Genomic DNA, 21,765 nt, shown 5'->3' on the forward strand with positions numbered 1-21,765 from the left:
GATTTTTTGAAGGACAAATTGGGTGTCATTGACATACACCCTCCCAACTTGAGGCGGAGTATTAAGATATGATATTTGGAGAATATATTTTAATAATTAGTTATGAAGTATATCTGAGATATTTTGGAAGTTGTTAGTAGTATATTTTATATTATTTACAAGATTTAGGTAGTTATATATTCTTGTAATAGTTGATAGTTTGTATTCTATTTAAACGTTGTAAACATTAATAACGATCATGCTTTCGATCCCAATTTTATTTCTATTTCTCATTCTTAACACATGTATATAGTAGCGGCTCCATTTCAATAGAAAAATAGAGTCATTACATTATTAGCCAAAATAAATGTATCGGGTTGAAATAAAATGATGAAGATTCTCTACCTTATTCCGGGGAGCAAGTAATTAGACATCTATTGAAAGTTGAAAATAAATTTTAAATTTAATAGATAATTAAATTATGAAAATTTTAAAATTGTAAAATATTTATTAGAAATTTACAATCAAACCAATACAAAACAAAACAAAATGGTAAGCATTAGCGATTTGAAAACACAAAGAAAATTGGAGTTGTATACGTTTATGTGGAATCCATATCCATCAATTGAATCCAATCATAGAATACGCATACGGCAGCTCTTCTATTCCGCCATCTGTAAGGCCGATCGGCTTTTGTTATATCGGGGTGGAGGATTTTCTTTCTCTTTTCGGAGCAAAAAGTATCAAGCTGAGGTCATTTTGCTTTCAATTTTTCCAATACAACCTCCACATGGAGGTTAAGATTCTTCTACTTCAGCATCTCCCATAAACATGGATTCCCATTTCGAAGGGTCCTCGAATTGAAACAGAAATGCTCTGTAAACTCCCTTCCACGTCTTCCGCAGGATTGGATCCTTCGATTTCTCACCATGGTTATAATCGCAAGTTTGGGTGTTCCACTAGAAAGAATGTTCCAGAGCTCAAGTATCGGTTTAAGATTGTGGGTCTTTCTAAGGGAGATAAATGGCCTCTCAATGACATTGATGCAAGTGAGTTTGTCAATACAATTCTATGGATTTGAGTTTATTTTGTATATCTGTTTCTGTGTTTTCCTGGTATAGCTGTTTGATTTCTACTTATGTAGCTTTATGGTGAAGAGAAATTACTCTTGGCTGTGATTGAACACTAGATCATTTCATGATAATTTTACTTATGGAGCTGGAAAATAACATTTTAGATTGAATGCTGATAGTCAATAGACATGGAAACTCTAGGTGTTCTTCTTTGTTATGGTGTGTGTGTATAATCTGTGGCAGCTTTGATATTGTGAAAGTAGGAAATTTTTAAATCAGGAGGAGGAAGTTCTTAGGGTGTCATCCTTTGTGTTCCACGGTGAAGTGGAGATGAACGGAGGGAAGCGATGAGGTTGTGAACTTCTATGAAATTTGCTTAGTCATAGATGACAATTGTTGGTCATGTAGTGTCATTTGAAATGGTTGCTAGAAGTTTGATGCGTGGTGTCATAGTCATGCTTGTCTGTGACGTATTGCCTGTGGCTGCATGTTGGATGTTCCGATCATGCTTGTCTAGGGTGTGTTGTCCATGGCTGCATGCACGTTCCAAACCCCTTTTACTTACTTTCATGTGTAGTTAGGTCATGATTATTCTTGTCATGTCAATATGGGGGTGTATGACCGTTCACCAAAATCATGTCTATGCTCGCTAGGGCTAAAATGCCCCAAAATGTATCATAGGGGGATGTGACTAATTGTCAATTCTTCCTACCTAGGTTATACCTATCAAAGCCATGGTTTTTGCTTATTCGCTTTAAGCCTACAACATTATTTTCTTTCAAATTGTTTTCAACCCATTTCCTCGCTCATGTTTTCTAAAATATTTCTTAAGCGTCACTTGAGGCTTGATCATACGTCAAGATTGTCTGCAAAGTTTGACTCTCACACAGCTGACTAGTTCATTGGGTTCGAATAATTGCCACACAGTTGCTGTCTCGCTGCCACAAGAGTGCAATTGTGACATGTGACACTATGAGTCATAGTCACTAATATAGTTCAATCGTAAATGTGAACCGTCGACAAGATAAATCTAAGCTAACCAAAGAACTTAAAAGATGAGAGATTTCAAGAAAATGGCATGAGAAAAATAACAAAAAGAGAAGACAAACTAAACTGACATTTAATGCTTTAAACTGACAACACTAACATAATTAATTAAAATGATAGTGTTCGGTTAATATAACCGCAGCAACATTGTTTTGCGCTAACATCTTAACACTCCCACTCTAACCAAACGATAAGGAAATGATGTGGTTTTGTGACGCAGCTCAATGAACTTGGCCTCTGATAAAACTTTGGTTAGTCCTTTTGCAAGCGATCAGTGCTGGGATCATGCTGCACTTGCAAGGATTTGTCAAGGACTTTATTGTGAATGAAGTGTATGTCAAGTTCCACATGTTTGAAGCAAGGGAAAATGCGCTGATGTTGTTACACCAGATACTTGGTGTAGCAGCAACTGATTTCATTGAGAAGAGACTGAAACCAGCTAATCTCAGTTACTGTGCGGGCCAAAGAATGGTATTCTGATTCTGTGTTGGACCTTGAAACATGTTGCTTCTTGGATGACCAAGCAATTAGAGAATGCCCAAGGAATACTAAGTGTGAAGCTATAGATTTTCGATCATCATGTATGAGCACGCCCAATCTACATCTAAGTACGCAAAAGTGGAGAAGTCGGCAGATTTGGGAATTTGTAAGCCATGTGATACCTTTGATGTTATTGACGGCTTGCAAATGGACGGATGTAGGATTCAGAAGAAACTGACTTAATTTGGTGATGGTAAATCAAATTTTAATTCTTGTGTGTGTAAGGTATCGAAGGGTTCAATGGCAGTTCGATTTACAATGTAGGATTTTCCATTAGTTATCCTGCATTGGCTGTTAGGCATTTCTAGTGATGGCTGGTGTAGAGAATGGCTTGATGCGAGCTAGGACCAATCTTTCGAGAAGATTCGATGCATACTTGGTCTGGTTGGAATGGATTCCATTATTGTCACGATGAACTGAAATACCAAGGAAGTAGGATAGATTTCCCAAGTCCTCCAAAGAAAAAGTTTTGTGAAGTTCAACAACAAAATAGTTGATGATAGCAACGTCAGTCCCTGTCACTAACATGTCATCAACATAGCTTAGAATAAAGATCTTAGTTGATGCAGTAACAAGCAAAAATTAAGAATTATCAGCTCTTGAATTTTTAAACCTGCATAGCAGTGGCATTTGTCCAAGCCTCTCAAACCAAGCCATCAGGCTTGTATTAATCCATATAAAGAGCCTTTTGTAGTAATTGCAAGCAGTCAAGAAGCCACCACAAGCCCTAATTTCATCCATTCCATCACAAGCCCAGATTTCCTCTCCTAGCCAATCACTTGCAAGATGACGACATTATTGAGCATTCATTTGACGAGGCTCTTCATTCCTTATTCAAAAAGGAAAATCTAATTAACGCTTCAGCAAAGAAAAAAACTTCTGATTTGAGGATTTCTAAAGCCCTATTAACAGTAAGTTTTTTCGTTTTCTCCTTCCATACTGGACAAAGAAATTCCCTTCATTTCTTGAAGTTTGTGGTCTTCAAGTTCGTGAAGTTATTCCAACATCAGAAGAAAAGGTCAGTGTTTGGCCTTTGGGTTCCCTCAAGCCTTTCATGGATCATCTTTTTCGAATTCTGTTAAAAGGATAAAGATGTTTTGTTTTGTTTTGTCTCTTCTGTTGGTGTGCTTGGCAGCAGCATTTCTTGGGGTTTTGTTGTCTCAAGAAAGTGGTTTTTAGCGTCTTTGGCTTCATAGATTCTTTGTAAGCAAGCCTCTTCTTTGGCTAGATCACTTTGATTCCGCTAGTGTAGAGACTTCCTCTTGACTTTATCTATTCTAGCTTTTTGTTGGATTTTCTTTTCAGTTTAATTTTTTAATATGGGATGATTTTATTTTTTTAATTTCTAGTTTTTGCTAATTCCTTATGAAGTTTGTATCTTTGGAGCATTAGTCTCGTCATTTATCAATGAAAGTTTTGTTCCTTGTTTAAAAGAAGGTGTACTTCATTTTCACTTTTGACCAATAGGAAGTGCTTTATGTAGATTCCTTGGCAGGGGGTTGTTTAACTTCTTATTTTATGTAATTTCATCTTATTAAAAAAATGAATATTTCTCATAAAATAAAAAATGTTGATATGTCATATGAAGGTCAATGGTTAATTCTTATTGCCTTTTATCTTAGTATTGCTTTTTTTCCCCTCCTCTCTCCTAACGCAGTCTTCTCCGTGCTCTATTCTCATCCTGACAGACGCAGTGCAACAAAACTTAAACAAATGGCTGCTGAAGACGCAAAACTTCTTAAATGAAGTTACATCTCCCCGGGGAAAAATCAGTAAGAACAAAGATCATATTCCTACAGGAGCCTCCACCGACATAGAGGATCTAGTTATGGAGGAATATACTGTTAATATCAGGACACCAAATGGCCTCCTGTCTTCTACTGCTGTTGTATCCATTGAGCAATTTAGCAGGTCAGATAATTATAAAATTTGGTCATTTAATCTAAAGATAATTGACATATTGTTACCTTCTTGACTTATTTTTCATTTTAATGGCCCCTCCTATTAGACATCATCCATTACAGTGTTTAATTATTTAGCAGATTTGCCCAAAATTTGAGATCATATGAGCAACCAAAGCATATAATTGTCATCATGAACATCGTAATAAGATGGAAATAATGAAATTGTGCCTCTGGAAATCATTATTCAACAATGTGTACATTGAGTTGCAATAACGAGGCTAGTTATGTGTGAAGACTTTGTATATAAATCATTTATGTCCCATGCATATTTGTTTATGGATGAAAACCTTGTTATGGCGTGGCAACAGTTTCACTTAAAATTGTTGAATCATCAAGTTTTATTGATGAAAAGAAGCAGATATACAGATCCAAGTATTTCCTACCAGGTAATAGAAACTCAGAGAAAGCCAGGTAACTAAGTTTCTCTGGAGTTCCTAAGACTGCAAATAAAAGGTCCAGTTGTTCATTAACACATTTTTTCTGCATGCATGGCTAGTTATGGCCTGCATACGGACGAAGAAAGAAACAGAAATCCAGAGATCCCTCGACACAATTTATAGGAATCTGAAAAAGGAATAGTAAGCTTCTAGAAGGAAACAGTTTAGTCCTGTTATTACAGCATTCACTGATTTATTGTCAACTAGCTGGAAGAAAACAGGTTTCTGATTATCTGTCACGTGAGATGGCATTACACTCTCCCCTCTAGCTGATTCAAAGATATTCTATCGGTCCTGTCTTGCTGATTATTTCCTGAAAGACCTTTGGCAGTGGTTTAGTTTGCTCATGTGCAAGTTGATTTTGAATGGATGCAAAAGGAGTGCAAATAAATCTTGCTTCCAACTTCTCCTCATAAAAGAACAGACCCTCTAGGATATTGTAGAAGTAGAACCAACATCACAGACATATCCCACTGGGTTGTGTTCATTACTGATGACTACTTTGTTATTATATTCAAATTTAATCGGAGGTTTACTGTATATTTCAAGTTCTTCCAATAAGATTAACACTTAACCATTTTTTTTCTTTAGAAACTATACTTTCATTATCAAAGAAGCAAGGGAAACCAATTGTTTAGTAAGCTTCAGTTTTCTCGAAAGGGGGTTGTCCCAGTTTCTTGAGTTTCTTAGAGTATTTTTTGTTTTTTTATTCATTTTCTGCTGGTTATAGATACAATTTCTATTTCATTTCTATGGATTCTATTAAGCTGGTACTAGGAAGAGATCATGGGAATGTATTTTGTATCTAGGAAAATGTTGTTGGGATTAGGAAATATTCTGGAGTAGATGAAGAATGAAATGGCAGCCATGGTTCAAAAAATATGGAGGAGATGAAATCAAGACTCAAGACTATGAAAAAGATGGAGGTTAGTTAGATCGAGGAGGTGAAACCCTGAGGGATTCCACATTAGAGTGAAGAAATAAGGAAAAGAGACAATTGTTCGATCCAAGAAATACAAACCTATACAAGTTTTGAAAAGATCTTAGGGACTCATGGTAGGGGATTTAGACTTGCAACAACAACAATTAGCAGCAAGGAGTGAAGCTATCTATGTCATTGTATTGAGCTGAACACAACATTTTTTTGACAAGTTCTCTTGAACCATTGGAAAATGTTCTTTCATATATGGCATTTTCAACTTCATTACCTTTTAAACTCGATGGTTTATTATTTTAAAGAGGGAGGGAATTGATAGGGTATGATCTAGTAATTTAAATTTGAGTTTGTTAATTGGTTTTAGTTCTTGGATTTTTAATTAGTTAGTTGATTTAGTTACTGGACTAGCATCCTTTAGCAAGATTTTATCTCTTGTATGTGTAATCCTTTCTAAATAATGACAAAGACTCTCATCAAGTATTTTTGAAGATTAAGGAATGGTCTCAATGAATATTTGTGTAATCCCATTAAATGAGGGAAGTAGACCTCTGTATTGTTACCTAGATTTAGCTAGATTTTCTTGTATCTATGGATTTAGTATTAGATTTACTGTTACTTAATGATACTGGGGAGTATGATTTAGCTAGATTTAGTGTTTCCTAGATTTCATTAGCGGAAAAACAAAAACAGTAAGATATTTTAGACTGAAGTAATTTTGAAGATTATTTTCTTATAACTCTTATATTAAAAAAAAAAGATTATTTTCTTATAAGTTAGCTGCATGATTCACCCATATTTCCACTTCGAGGAACGAGACCTTTTCGTTTGCTCTCGTTTTAACCTGTCTACTTTTTCTATTTTGCAATAAAAAAAGTGAAACTATAGTGGTTCTTATTAGCCTTAATAAATTTTGATTCTCATTCCAGATTTGTTTATTTTTCGTTTCCCGTCTTGTCTAGGTTTTTCTTTCATTTAGTTGTGAAGAAGTACGGTATATACAATTTATTTTACACAGCCATGTCATGACATGCAGGATGAATGGCTTGACTGGGCAGAAAATGCAGAGGATATTTAAAGCCCTTGTGCCTGAATCTGTTTACAATGATGCTCGCAGTCTGGTAGAGTATTGCTGTTTTAGATTCTTGTCAAGGGACAGCTCAAATCTTCATCCTTCCCTCAGTGTAAGTACTTCATTCACCCTGAAGTTTCAGACCTTGTTTAATGATTCAATGATGATTAGATATGGAGTTCTAATTTATTTTAGGGAAAAATTAAATTTGTTACCTCTGTACTTGGAAAGGGTAATCAATTTTTTACCTAAACGGCTGTATCTTAAGCTTAAAAGAGGAAGATCTTAAAATTTCCTTTTTATTTTTGGGTTTTTAATTTCAGTACGAAGAACAAAATTTCTCATCTTCTGGGAGGCTGTGGACTAAAAAGGAAAACAAAAATTCTTTGGATTAATATTTCTTAAATTAAGGTCATTCCTTCGATATAAACCACTAAACTTTTTGTGTTAATAGGGATACAACCTTCCAATGAAGGATGTCATCAAGGAACTTGACGAAAGACGAAAATGGAAAACCCCTTTTGATATTTTCAAATGAGTATATGTTGATGACTAGAAAACAATACTTTCTTTATTGATGAATAAATTCTGTTTATTTATGCAGGAACCCACATTCCAGAGATTGATATTTATAACAATGCTTGCTTGGGAAAATCCATATCACGAGCATACTAATGCTTCAGAGGAAATTGCTTTTCAGGTTTCAACCTTATTAAATTCTTGCCATATTTTTGTATTTCATTGTTGTGAGAGAAGAACTCGGGATATCTTTTTTGTCATTCCGAAAAAGAGAAAAAAAAAAAAAAAATTACGGATATTTTATTAATGTCAAAATTGATGTGACGTGACGTGACGTGACGTTAACAATTTTAAGCGAAGCGTGAACTAATTAAAACAAATGTGTGTTATGCAAGAGCAGTGGAAAATCTTTGTGTTATCTCCTCCTCCATTGTGACTTCAGTAGTAGAGTTTGGATTTCTTTTTGGAAATTTGTTCGGGCGTACAATGGTGTAAACCTCTTTGCTTGGACGATTAGCTGGTCGAATTCCTCAATGGTTGGGGACAGAGAAAAGCAAAGGTGTTATCAAATGTGGCTTAAGCTATTTTGTGGTTAACTTGGAAGGAAAGGATTCACAGAGTTTAAAGATAAGTTCAACTGTTTTGTTTATTTTTGTGAGTTTGTACAGCTCACGGGACTTTAAGCATGACGTCAAGACAATTAAAACAATTGACCGTAAATGGTAAATCGGAATCGAGTAAACCTTGGGGGTAGGAAAAGTTTGAGGTTTGAAGCAAATCAAAGAGCAAGAATGTGTTACAGGGGAAAACACCACTTTCTGGATAATGCACGAAACAGAGCATATTGTACAAGAATTCAAGAACAACATTTGGAAGGTCAAGATTCTGATTTTTGATGAAAGACACTCTGCTCGTGGTAACAACTAGAACGTAGAGCCATAGAAATAATAAATACCAAAAACATGCAACACTCGGGTCGAAAATCGACTTACCATCCTTCTACGACCAAATTTATCTTGAAGCTTCTTTTTTTATTGCATCTAAAATGTGGAGAATTCTTTGCAATGACACCAATACCCCTGAGTGCGAAAAGGTTAAACTAGTGGCCTTGAAATTAAGGAGGAGCTTTTGCTTTGTGGGGTTAACTTCAAACCAATAGAAGGTGAAGTGGAAGATTCTAGTTCAAAAATGGCCGGGAATGCTACGTCAAATGGAAGATGGATTCCTACCAACAAACTATGAGCAACTACTCTATCAACGATACCAACGATCCAAACAAGAGAGAGAATTTAGTCGAGTATATAAGGAATTCCATTGCCTAAGTTCAAGAACAAACTTGGCTAAGAATGAAAACTTCCAAATCTGTTTAGAGAATCTGGTTGAGTATATCGAGGAATTCCATTGCCCAAGTTCAAGAACAAACTTGTCTCATAATGAAAACTTCCAAATCACAAGATTTATTGGTGAACTCAAAAGAAGAGATCCAAGATCAAATGGATACTCAACCTATAGCCTTTATGTTTGATGTCATTACCTTAGGTACCTGAACTGAGAAGAAGTTTGGAAAGAAACAAGGTAAGTGAAGGATGACCTTCGTTCAACCATGCGGCGTCGTGATCTTGACACACTCACGACCAACCTTGTGGGTAACCCAAGCCCTATATATACATTTTTCGCCCAACTTTGTGGCTTTGTCAAACTTTAGGCGAGGCTTGTTCAACATAACATGTGCGGAATTCAAGCTTGTTAGGCTGCCTGTGTGTGCATGTTCTATCATTTGCGACATAATCGACTTGCCTCTATACTAGGCCAAGTCATTAGGCTCGACCTCGCCTCTACTCGGGGCCAAGGTCTCTCAACGAAACATCACATCTCATCATGTCATCATCTAGGTTCCTGTTTAACATGTCCCACATGTCTTAACGCCATCCCAAGTCATGAGGTGTCGTCGGCCGTCACAGCTCACTCTGTCATGCCATTGAGAACGGGCCCACGTGTCGTTCATAATATCAGGACATCTTGAACATCCATTCATCCGGGTTCTATCGAGGCATTCTTTGTGTCCATGCCATGTCGTTTACGGACTCTGTACTAGATAGCGGGTGTATGATCTAACCTCCGACACATGGGCTGGGGCACAATACCAACACACCCATGCCGCTCGGTACTGTCCTTGAAAAACCCCATTTTAAAGTAAGTCGCTCGAGGCACTCGTCTCGCAACGCTCGCTCTCACTGTGACTCACGTATGTGCCACAGGGCCCAGGAATGGTGGAGAGTTAACATCATGCCTCCCCCTATAGTACAATTTGAGGCATTTCCAATCTAATGAGTGTAGACATGATTTTGACAAATGGACATACGGTGTCATGGAGCGTTTTGGCGAGCTTTCATTTTCATACTTTCATATTTCACATGGACGAACTTGACTCTAGAACCATTTGTTTAAATTCCCTTTGGGACCCTGACTTTCGAGGTTAAGGCTCGGGGCCCTATCTGACCCTTCGTCAAGCCTATATGTGACACTCAAGTCTACTCATTGCTCCTATCTTGCTTATGTCTCGTCTCCTCTTCAATGCACACATTATATGGTGTGTTGGATGATGGATTGTCCTCCTCGGTCCCATCATACCACTATTCTATATTGGCCCTCGCATGGTCAGATGGGCACCTCTTGAGAATCGACGATTTGCTTGTCTTGTGAGGGTCAGTAAGTTCAAATAGTTTTTTTTAATACCATTGATAACTTGAAGGAATATGATTTTATAAATGCTACCAAGTTTTGGTTGCTGGAAACGATGGACAAAATCTCTGATGTTATTGTGTGTGCCTCTTGTCTCATTTCTCCCTGTATGGGGGATGACTTTTTTTGTTTGATAATTGTTAAAAAATTTAGTAAATCATTATTTGATGAATAGATCAACAAGCTTTATATCAAAATTGGTTCTTTTTGGCATTGCAGAAGATGTTAGTTGGAGAAGAGGCTTTTACACGTATTGCACCAGCTATTTCTGGTGTTGCAGATCGATCCACAGTACATCATCTATTCAAGGCACTTGCGGGTGATGAACAGAGCATCTCTTTCAGTTTATGGCTCAAATATGTTGATGAACTGCTCAAGTGAGCATCATAATTCTTTCTTTGTCTTGCATTTGGCCATGGTACACTTATATAAGTCTATAATCTATAAAGTGAAGTGAAATGAAAATAATATGTCGTATAGGTTTCTTTTTCTTATATCAAATTTCTTATTATTTCTCCCTTTGAATTTGCTTGTCACCCGTTGGGATATGGAGCCTGATGACTGTAAAAGATCTGGTAGAGATATATATGGTAGATATATGTAAAGATCTGTAGAGATATATATGGTAGATTATATTTTGTATGTGGCTAAATCTGTTAAAGCTATATTTAGTAAACTGAAATCATATATATACCCCATTAATCAGTGCTTTCAAAATGTACTTTCTTCCTGGGTGTATATACCTGAAGTCATCCATAAAACCTTTAGCCAATATTCCTCCTTGAATTGTCTCTCTCCTGTTTTTTGTGTTTATCTTGTTCGAGTGTGTGCGTTGTTGTGCGATCCTAACACCATACCCCATTGACCCTCAATTGTTGCCCTTCTCCCTCAATCTCCCTCCATCGTTGGCCACTCACTCTTCGATCCTTATCATCAGCATCCTCCCATGGCCTCTTTCCATTGTTGCTGCTTTCCTTCTTCCTTGTCTCCTTTCCTCCCTTCCCTTCTCTCATCTTCTCCAACCCCCTGTCTTCCACGCCTTCTCCTTGGACTATGTGCCTCGACGGGGAAGTAACAAGAATACATAGAGAGGAAGATTTACGAGATCAATAAGAAAATTGAAGGCATGGATCATCAAGCCTGAGCAACTGTCTTGCATACAATATAGAACTTGGATTGATTTTTTATTTTATTTTTAATGTTCTAATTCGTGTCAACATTGTTGTATGGCAGTCTAAGCAAACATTAAATGGTACTGAATCTTAGGTTTAATTTGTTGTTCTAACTTAATTTCTATTGGTTTGGCTGTAGGGTCCATGAAGGACGAAAATTATATCGAGTTCGAGATAACAGACAGTTCTTTGGTGAGAATATTCTATGTATTGGTTCCAGTAAGAAGCGACCCGTCTTAAAATGGGAGAATAATATTGCATGGCCAGGAAAACTTACTCTTACCGACAAAGCTGTCTATTTCGAGGTATAATTACTTTTCAGTTGACATAATCTCTGACTAAATAATGTCACAGTATATAGAAAATAAATGCAGTTCTAGATGCATAACTAAGGACAAAAAGCTTACAATAAACTGTGATCTTGAAAAATTTAGACAAGAGGAAGAGTATGACCAAATGCCTTATTCAGCACACTGGGCCAATTGATAGTGGACCTTGCTAATACATCTATTTGTTCCATGCATTTAAGTAGGGATCATCCTAGGGCAAAGGTGTTGTAAAGGTGTTGCAAGTATAAATTATCTTGTTTACGTTTCTTCTTAATTTTTTTTTGAAAGCTACACGTACCTAGGAAAGACTAACTAAATAACTAGATGTTAGGTACCAATACAGAAAAATAACTCTAACTAAATTCCTCGATATTAGGTAACAATACAGACATAATTAAGGTTATGGTTACATATATATATATATAATTGAGGTCATTCCTTTTAACATTCCCCCTTAAGTTGCGGAATAGATATCATCTCTTCCTAGTTGGGTGACTAACTCATGAAACATTGAGTTGTGAAGTTCTTTTGTTAGTGATCGGCCATTTGGATTGTGAAGGCTCATAACTAGTGCAAATTATCTCTTTCTCCAATTTCTCCTTGATAAAATGTCGATCAATTGGAATATACTTTGCATATTATGCTCGATTGGATTACGTGCAATATTGATCGACACAACTTCATTATCAAGGCTGACTTCATCCGTAGTTATGAAGGTTCTGAATAAATTTTATCAAGGTGAAAGATCGGTAGCTATTAAGCTATTAAGGCTCCTAACAATTGTATAGTCTCCTTTGAATTTTGTTCAATTGTACCATATCTTCTCTTTGAGGTTAGTCAGCATATGCTATTATGTAAAGTTTTTTTCCTTCAAACATTTTTGTATGTTTTCATAAATGAGAAGTTCATATATTATCCAAAGAAAAGTTAAATCAACAAACTCATTGTCATCTAAAGGTTGTCTAAGTAAATACCTTAAAATATAGTGTTAGCATTTCTAGTGTTTAAGAAATATTCATTCATTTCGTTCTTTTTGTGAATCGGTATAGGCAGTTGGAATCTTCGGGCAGAAAGATGTCGTGAGATTGGATCTTACGAAAGACGGTGTACAGGTGGACAAGGCAAAAGTGGGACCTTTTGGCTCTATTCTTTTTGACTCTGCTGTTTCAGTAGCATCCAGCTCAGAGTAGGACCCTTGACTTTCATTTTTATTTTCCAAACTGCATTTGTATATTTCTAGTATGCAAATCTAAATAATCTTGCTCACATTGCTTCCCGATTTTAGAGAGGTACATATGCTTTTATAGTATAGAAAGGCTAACTGAATACCTAGATACGAGGTAACAATAAAAAACACCTAGATACTTGTAACAACACAGATATAATTAAGGTTGGAGTTTAGACAGATATAATTAAAGTCATTCTTTAAGGTTGGAGTTTAGACAGATATAATTAAAGTCATTCTTTCGCTCCTCCTCAAGTAGCGAAATGGATATCATCCATTCTCAACGTGGATACTAACCCATAAAACATTGAGCTGTGAAGTTCTTTTGTTGCCACATCTCCTAGTTGAAGTGCGAGGGCATGTAACTAACGCAAACTATCCTTTTCTCGAATTTCTTCTTGATAAAATGTTGATCAATTTGAATATGATTTGTCGTATTATTTTGGATAGGATTATGTCAATATTGATTGAATGATTTTGATACGCGACTTCAACGTCATGACACGACTTTAACAACTATGAATAAATTTGGTTAAGGTGGACTTCAACCTCAAGGCTTTAAATAGTTTTTGTTAAGGTGGAAGATTGGTAGCTATGAAGGCTCTAAATAAATTTGGTCAAGGTGGAATCTCGATATCTATGAAGGCTCTGAATAAATTTGGTCAAGGTAGAAGATCGATAAGTATGAAGGTTCTTAATAAATTTGGTCAAGGTAGAAGATCGATAAGTATGAAGGTTCTTAATAAATTTGGTCAAGGTAGAAGATCAGTAGAAGATCAGTTACTATGAAGTCTCCTAATAAATTTGTTCAAGATGGAAGATTGACAGCTATAAAGGCTCCAAATAAATATGGTTAAGATGGAAAATCGGTAGCTACGAAAGCTATGATGATGAATCAGACCTCCCAAAAAAGAATGTTGCAAGTCTAAATAATCTTGCTAACCGTTCTTAATTTTCAAAGAGGTACATGTGTCTAAATCCTTAAATACTAGGTAACAATACAAAAAATAAATCTAACCAAATCTCTAGATACTAGGTAATAATATCGAAGATTATATCTAACTAAATCCATAGATATTAGATAACAATAATAAAAAGAAAAAAATCTAACTAAATTCGCAGTTCCTTGGGTTTTAATGTTTTATGTATAAAAATCACCATAAATTTGCAGTTCCTATGTTCGCATTTGGAAATCCAATAAGCTTCTTAGTGTCATTATTGCTATCAATGTATCGTTTTATCTCTTGTTATTCTTTTTTGAAAAGGAAACGAATCTTTTCAATCATTTTACAGGAAGGAAACATGGGTTCTAGAATTTGTTGACTTGGGAGGTGAAATGAGGCGAGATGTCTGGTATGCTTTCATTAGTGAAGTTGTAGCTTCACATAAGTTTATACGTGAGTATGGGCCCGAGGATGACGACAAAACGCGCTTTCATGTGTACGGTGCTCATAAAGGAAAAGAAAGAGCTATGAGTAATGCAACTAATAGCATATCCAGACTTCAAGCCCTTCAGTTTATGAGAAAGTTATTGGATGATCCAATAAAACTCGTGCCATTTTCGTTCTTACAAAACGCACCTTACGGTGATATCGTCCTTCAAACATTGGCTGTAAATATTTGGGGCGGACCCTTGGTGAAAAACTTTCCTTTGGAGGAAAATCAGGTAGTTCAAGCAGCAAGATCTTCAGATGAAGTATACGAAGGTGGTCATCACGTGTTTGACATAGATGGAAGTGTTTACTTGCGGAATTGGATGAGATCGCCCTCCTGGAGTACGAGTGCATCCATTTCATTCTGGAAGAATCCATCAATGAAAGAAGGGGTTATATTAAGTAAAAATCTTGTTGTAGCAGGAATGTCCTTAGTTGAAAGGGCAGCTGAAACTTGCAAACAACGATACCAAGTGGCTGAGAAAACGCAGGCTACAATTGATTCGGCAATGATTAAAGGAATACCTAGCAATATTGATCTGTTCAAGGTTAGTTATGTTTTTTACTTATTTTATTTTTGCATTTGGGTGATCGAAAGTTCACAGATCCAATATTTCAGCTCTATAACTTATGAACTTGATAGCCCACAGCCCCACTATGGCCATAAATGTGTCAAAATTGTCCTGGAATTTACGGTGGTTTTTAAAAGATCTATGAATTGTTATATCATTATTGTCTCTTTTGATTGAAGGTCTCTACTAAATACTATGTTTTTCATTCTTTTGGCCTCTTTAGCAATTTTTTGGAATACTTTTTGTGAGTTCCCACGTTAGTTTGAGAGAGGAACGAAGCATTTTTTGTAAGGATGTGGGAACCTCTCCCTAGTCGACGCGTTTTAAAACCTTGAGGTGAACCCCGAAGGGTAAAGCCCAAAGAGGACAATATTTGGTAGCGGTGGACTTGGGCTGTTACAAATGATATCAGAGCCAGACACCAAGTGGTGTGCCAGCAAGGACGCTGGGCTCCCAAGTGGGGTGGATTGTGAGTTCCCACATTGGTTGGAGAGGGGAATGAAGCATTCCTTGTAAGGATGTGGAAACCTCTCTCTAGTGGACGCGTTTTAAAACCTTGAGGGGAAGCCCAGAAGGGAAATCCCAAAGAGGACAATATATGCTGGCAGTGGACTTGGGATGTTACAAATGGTATTAAAGCCAGACACTAAGCGGTGTACCAGCAAGGATGCTGGGCTCCCAAGTGGGGTGGATTGTGAGTTCCCACATTGGTTGGAGAGGAGAACAAAGCATTCCTTGTAAGGATGTGGAAACCTCTTCCTAGTGGACGCGTTTTAAAACCTTGAGGAGAAGCCCGAAAGGGAAAGCCCAAAGAGTACAATATCTGCTAATGGTGGACTTGGGCTGTTACAAATGGTATCAGAGCCAGACACCAAGCGGTGTACCAACGAGAACTTTGGGCTCCCAAGTGGGGTGGATTGTGAGTTCCCACATTGGTTGGAGAGAGGAATGACGCATTCCTTGTAAGGATGTGAAAATCTCTCCCTAGTGGACGCATTTTAAAACCTTGAGGGAAGTTTGGAAGGGAAAGCCCAAAGAGGACAATATCTGCTAACGGTGAACTTGGGCCGTTAGTTACATTAGTTACATTTTTTTTACTTGTATTTTGAGCACTCTTGCAAGATAGGTTCTCATATATTCCAAATTACATTATGATGTGGTTTGACTATGTAATTTGTTTTCCTGTTGTGGTTGTTCTGCATCATATGCATTCTTTCTCATGATAATTAAGGATCTATGCTTTGCCTCTTTTGTTCATTCTCTCCTAATTAGGAATAGGAGGACCGTAATGGGGCCACATGATGTTCCCATTCGATTCTTATGATGGATTAAACTTTGTGAAGTGGTAAAGCAGATACCGTTCAATTAAATGTGTAGCATGCTCGATTATCGGACTTGTTTAACTATGTCGATTTTTATGTACGATCTTCTTGGCCTTGTGCATCATTTAGACATCTCTTTGGTAGAAAGTGAAAAATGTATTTTTATTTTGCATATGGCAGGAACTTATACTCCCTCTAACCATGATAGCCAAGAGCTTTGAGAAGCTTCGACGTTGGGAGGAGCCACACTTGACCATTTCCTTTCTTGCAGTTGCATATACAATTATCTTCAGGTATACTTTCTGAGAGGTTTCATGCATGAAGTTCAATCATTTGTCGGCTTGTCTTGGTCGTAGTCCATATATGTGGTAATATTTGTGTAATCCCATTAAATAAGAGAAGTAGTCGACGTTCTTAATTTAGATTTATTGTTATCTAGTTTACAGGAGTTTATTTAGATTAGATTTATCGTTATCTATTATCTAAGGATTTAGTTAGCCTTTTATGAAAAGGCACCGTTTGAAATTCAATATGAAATTAGATAATTTACACTTGCAACAAGGTATCAGAGCGTCCATAGCCAATTAAGTCTAAAGTCTACCCTTATCGGTGAAATCTTCAAGCTAGCGATCTTCTACCTTGACCAAATTTATTTGGAGTCTTCATAGCTACTGATCTTCCACCTTGACCAAGGTCCATCATTGGAATAGCATTGTATAACAATCAGTCATCACGTAAAAGAGTATTCACAGCAGGAAGGCTGTATCATTAGCATTAGCATTCCTAGCTTCATTCACCGCAAGTGTGGAAACAAGCCCAATGTCAATCCATTCATCCATCAATTCACAGCAGGAGCCTCTTTTTAATGAGAGAACATAGAGATTTAAGACGGTCCTTGGGAAATTATTGAACCCCTAGACACACTAAATAACCAGCCCATGAAACCAATTATCTATCGACTCTAATTATGAGTCCACCCCCTACTACTGTAGAGTTACCAACTGAGCCATATGCTCCACCTCCATTGCTAGATTCGTTGTTGTTTTAGGTATATACAAGAAGGAAAGTCATTTCAGAATGGATACAATTCCAAACATCAACTCTAACTCAAAATGAGGATGTAACACAAGTACCAAGAGATGATAGACCCGTAGCTCTCCGAAAACTTACCAAAGAATGCACAAAACAACCCTTATACCCCTATCAAACTATATCTCTCTTGAAAGGCTATCCCTATCACACCAAAGTTTCATTGTGAGTCTAATCTAAATTCAATTATTATACCCAACATAGTTTTTAAAGATTTTTCCAAAAGAGAATGGTAGGATGTTGTGAGAGAAGGAATGCATGCTCTAGACGTGGGAAGTTGTGGATAGGTCAAAAGAAAAAAGTTGTAGTTGCGCATACGTGGCTTTTCACAGTGAAGTACAAGGCCGATGGAACGCTGGAAAGGTATAAGGTAAGGTTAGTAGCTAAGGGATACACTCAAACTTACCGTATAGATTACCAAGATACATTTGCTCCAGTTGCAAAGATGAACACGGTAAGAATATTGTTATCCTTAACTGCCAACTTAAATTGGCAGCTCTCACAGTATGATGTAAAGAATGCATTTATTCACGTCAATCTAGATGAGGAAATCTACATGAGCGTTCCTCCCGGATTTGAAAGCTCAAGAGGTAAAGTTTTCAAATTGAGGAAGGTTCTTTATGGGCTAATATGATCATTAAGGGCGTGGTTTGGAAGATTTACCAAGGTGATGAAAGACTGCGGGTAGAAGAAAAATAAAAAATATCACATTCTATTTATCAAGCATTCAGAATCAAGGGGAGTTATAGTGCTTCTTGTGTATGTAGATGACATCATAGTCATCGGAAATAATGAAGAAGAAAAACTGAACTAACATGGTATCAGAGTCATGCCCTTAATTTAGCCATATCAATAGAATCCTCAAGTGTCGAACAAAGAAATTGCTAGCCTCGAAGGTGTAGTCAAAAGGGACTCATGTGTCAAACAAAGGGTGTACTTTGATCGAGGGCTCCAGAGAAAGGAGTCGGTCCTCGATTAAGGGGAGGCTGTTCGAGAGATACATAGACCTCAGGGGAGGCTCTATGGTGTACTTTGTTCGAGAGGAGGATTGTTGGGAGGAAGTTTCACATTGGCTAATTTAGGGAAGGATCATGGGGGTTATTAATAAGGAATACATTTCCACCGGTACGAGGCCTTTTGAGGAAACCTAAAGCAAAGTCATGAGAGCTTATGCTTAAAGTGGACAATATCATACCATTGTGGAGAGTCGTTATTCCTAACCATCTTCTCCGGTTTTGAACCAAATAAACTATAAGCGAGTCTGAGAACAGTGATTTACTCTTTATCTGGTATTTTTACCAAACTTGCTCATTGGGTGCTTATATTTTCATCATCTCTGTTCATCATTAGTTGTTGGAACTGAAATGTTGATTCTTTAAACAGAAACTTGCTATCATTTGTATTTCCTACAACATTAATGATGGTAGCAGCTGGAATGCTGACATTGAAAGGACTCAAGGAGCAAGGTCGTCTCGGCCGATCTTTCGGCAAAGTAACCATTCGTGATCAGCCACCTTCTAATACCATTCAAAAGATTATGGCTGTAAAAGACGCCATGCGCGATGTCGAGAACTTTTTGCAGAATCTGAATGTTTCACTCCTGAAATTACGTACAATTGTTCTTTCAGGTCAGACTCAGGTATGAAGCTTTTCTTTTTCTCCTTTTTTTTTTTTCACTGGTTGATTTGAAGAATATTAGTGATCGAACAGCTTCCATATCGTCTCTGTCCATGTCGAACGGGGTTATTAATTAGCTTGATTGAATGCCTTTCCAGATAACCACTGAAGTGGCACTGGCGGCGTTGTGTTCTTCAATTATCCTCCTTGTTGTTCCTTTCAAGTATGTGCTATCTATGTTAATATTTGATCTCTTCACACGTGAGTTACAGTTTCGACAAGAAACTGTAAAGAGATTCATGAAATTCTTGAGAGAGCGTTGGGATTCTGTGCCTGCAGCCCCTGTGGTTGTCTTGCCATTTGATAATAATGATTTGAAGCCATCTTCAACTCAGCAAAAGGAAGTTGAGCAGCAACAAAAGCCAAAAGATTAGACAAATGGCCGAGACTACGGGAAGGATTCCTCTTTAGATAATAGGTACTGTAACTGGTATTCCTGTGATCAGTTTAGTCGGTATTTTCTTTTATAGTTCATATTCTGGATTAGGTTCATCTCTGTAATAATTGGATGAACTGAGTTGTAGACATGAAAGCTTAAGAACTCAACCGGATCCCCTCGAATTAAAAAAGAAGAGGGGGTAGGTCCCGTTGAGCAGTGCATAAAGAAAGAACTGTATATTAATATGTATACCAATAGGGTTGTTTCTAATGCAAGTTCCCTCTTGGAAAGAGAAAGAAATCAGCTTATTTCTTGGGTGCTGGTAGTGTTTTCTTTGCTTGACAAGCTGCATAAAGATTGTGTTGATTTATTACTTTAGTTCTGAAGTCCTTTTTCTTTGTTACCTTGGGTTATAAACTCTAATATTGTTGTGAACTGTTAATTAATTTCATTGCACGAATACACCACGGATCTGTTTCAGGGATTGACGACTTACCCATTTAGTGACTTTGGCACTGGACGTTCTGAAAATGGGTACTATCAAGTCGGGTGAATTCAATCCAGTGTTTCTTGGTCGTGAATATCTGAATAGGACGAACCGTCCCGTGGATTGCTTCGGAACAGAACAATTAGAATTAGGCTCGTTGAACTGGAATGTGTATTATCCATATAGGGGATCATTCAATGGGAAGATCCGTCAACCTAAGAGGAAGAAAATGGTCTATCTATTTTACTTAGTTAAACCAATGATTCGTTATTGTAACAGATAGCAACAAACATTTCATTTGGCATGCGTATTTTTTCGTTTCCCTATGGAAAGATGATCAAATCCTTCTGGATTCCTGATGGTGCATATTTTCTCAGGTAAATCCCCTCTATTAGTTATTGTTTAAATTATTTTTGCCCATATCATTCAATTCCGACCATGCGGTGATGCGTTTATACGAGCGTTACTTCAAGAAACTTCAAGAACGTCTTAGATTTCTTGATGAATCTTGTGGAAGTTTTTCTGTTTTACTTGCTTAAACTTCTAAGCTCGCCTAGATACAGTGTGTCACTACATTGTGGTATTTATATTGGCATATTACATTCAACTTCTGGTCGCAGGAAAGATCGCCAAATACCTCTTCCAATGTTCAGTTCAGTGCTGCAGCCAAAGTTTGGGGTTTAGAGTTTAAGGTTCGAGGTTCAAACGTAACTTCGTGCTCAAGTCTATGTAGCAATGACCGAATTACAAAATTCCTGTCACCATCAGAGAATTGTAAGGGTTTAAATCTTTTTATGTTATTATGGTTTATGCTTGGCATCAATTTATTTAAAAGTTCGCAACATAGCTTTTATTTTGCTATTTTGAAATGTTATAGTTTATTGGTTGAAATAGTATATTGTCTCTAATGACAACTTTGGTTTGTGAAGAAATTGTGATATTGAAACTCACTATTTGTAGGTGCATACAAGTACTTTAAATGTCACAAGTAAGGGAGAGAGGTAGGTAGAGGAACACGGTGGCCGGATCTTAGGTGGAGGAACGCCTGAAAGGATCTAGGGGAAAGAGATAATTTAGGGGAGAAAATGGGAGAGTCGGGCGAGGAAGAAGGGATCCACGAGTCTCGAGTCGGGTCTGGATTCAGAGCAACCCAAGTCCAGCGTGCCAAGCCCACAACTTAGGAGCACAACATATAGCCCACGAGAAACTTGAACCCGACCCAATTTATCGTTTCGTTCGAACGCAGATATGACCCACGTGCCTGAGTTTTCCCATGACTCGACTCGATTCGGTAACCTACACGCGCATCCTTGCCATTGCATGTGCACGATGCGTGCTTCCACCCCAGCTCGCTCGTCAACTTGATTCGCTACTCGGCTTCATCGCGGCTCGGCAGCACCAGCGCGCAACTTGATAGCTTATTCGACTTGTTAAAGGATATTTGGTACGGTTTCCTATGTTTTCGACTCTCCCGAAACTGATTTTAACCTTACATGAGACATTTGAGGTTAGTTTAATTCCTAAATGCTCAATTCAAGTCATTTTGAGCTAGAAAATGGAAACTTTTTAATAAGGTATCTGTGGGATTATTTCTTAAAACGAGCATGTGGTAATATAGGTTGAAGTAAACGATAAGGAGCATTCCAAGGCCAATTAAGTAAGTGGCTTCACTATCGGTTTGGTTGGAAGAATTTTTTTATGTATTATGTGCCCAATGGCCCCTGTACGTGTTATGTGTGATATGCTTTGATATGTGATGTTATGTTATATTAC

The 21,765-nt window shown here is 37.2% G+C and overlaps 1 protein-coding gene across 1 annotated transcript; it reads left to right on the plus strand.

Moving 5' to 3' along the window:
- Positions 1-611: 611 nt before the first annotated feature.
- On the plus strand, positions 612-19,860 carry LOC111811914. The gene is made up of 11 exons (XM_023698972.1): positions 612-1,028; positions 4,328-4,550; positions 7,011-7,158; positions 7,651-7,746; positions 10,527-10,684; positions 11,619-11,784; positions 12,858-12,994; positions 14,327-15,014; positions 16,541-16,653; positions 18,833-19,088; positions 19,225-19,860. Exons 1-11 carry the CDS (start codon positions 851-853, stop codon positions 19,498-19,500), a joined length of 2,439 nt encoding a protein of 812 aa, XP_023554740.1. The 5' UTR covers positions 612-850; the 3' UTR covers positions 19,501-19,860.
- Positions 19,861-21,765: the final 1,905 nt, after the last annotated feature.

The sequence above is a fragment of the Cucurbita pepo genome, chromosome LG15 (assembly GCF_002806865.2).
Source record: "Cucurbita pepo subsp. pepo cultivar mu-cu-16 chromosome LG15, ASM280686v2, whole genome shotgun sequence".
Taxonomy (NCBI): Eukaryota; Viridiplantae; Streptophyta; class Magnoliopsida; order Cucurbitales; family Cucurbitaceae; genus Cucurbita; species Cucurbita pepo.

Bases quoted from the DNA above. Each gene is read 5' to 3' on its own strand.
- LOC111811914 (XM_023698972.1), top strand. From the start codon at position 851: ATGCTCTGTAAACTCCCTTCCACGTCTTCCGCAGGATTGGATCCTTCG. The intron at 7,747-10,526 runs GTTTCAACCTTA...TTGGCATTGCAG, and splicing joins CAGAGGAAATTGCTTTTCAG to AAGATGTTAGTTGGAGAAGA. The intron at 16,654-18,832 runs GTATACTTTCTG...TTCTTTAAACAG, and splicing joins GCATATACAATTATCTTCAG to AAACTTGCTATCATTTGTAT.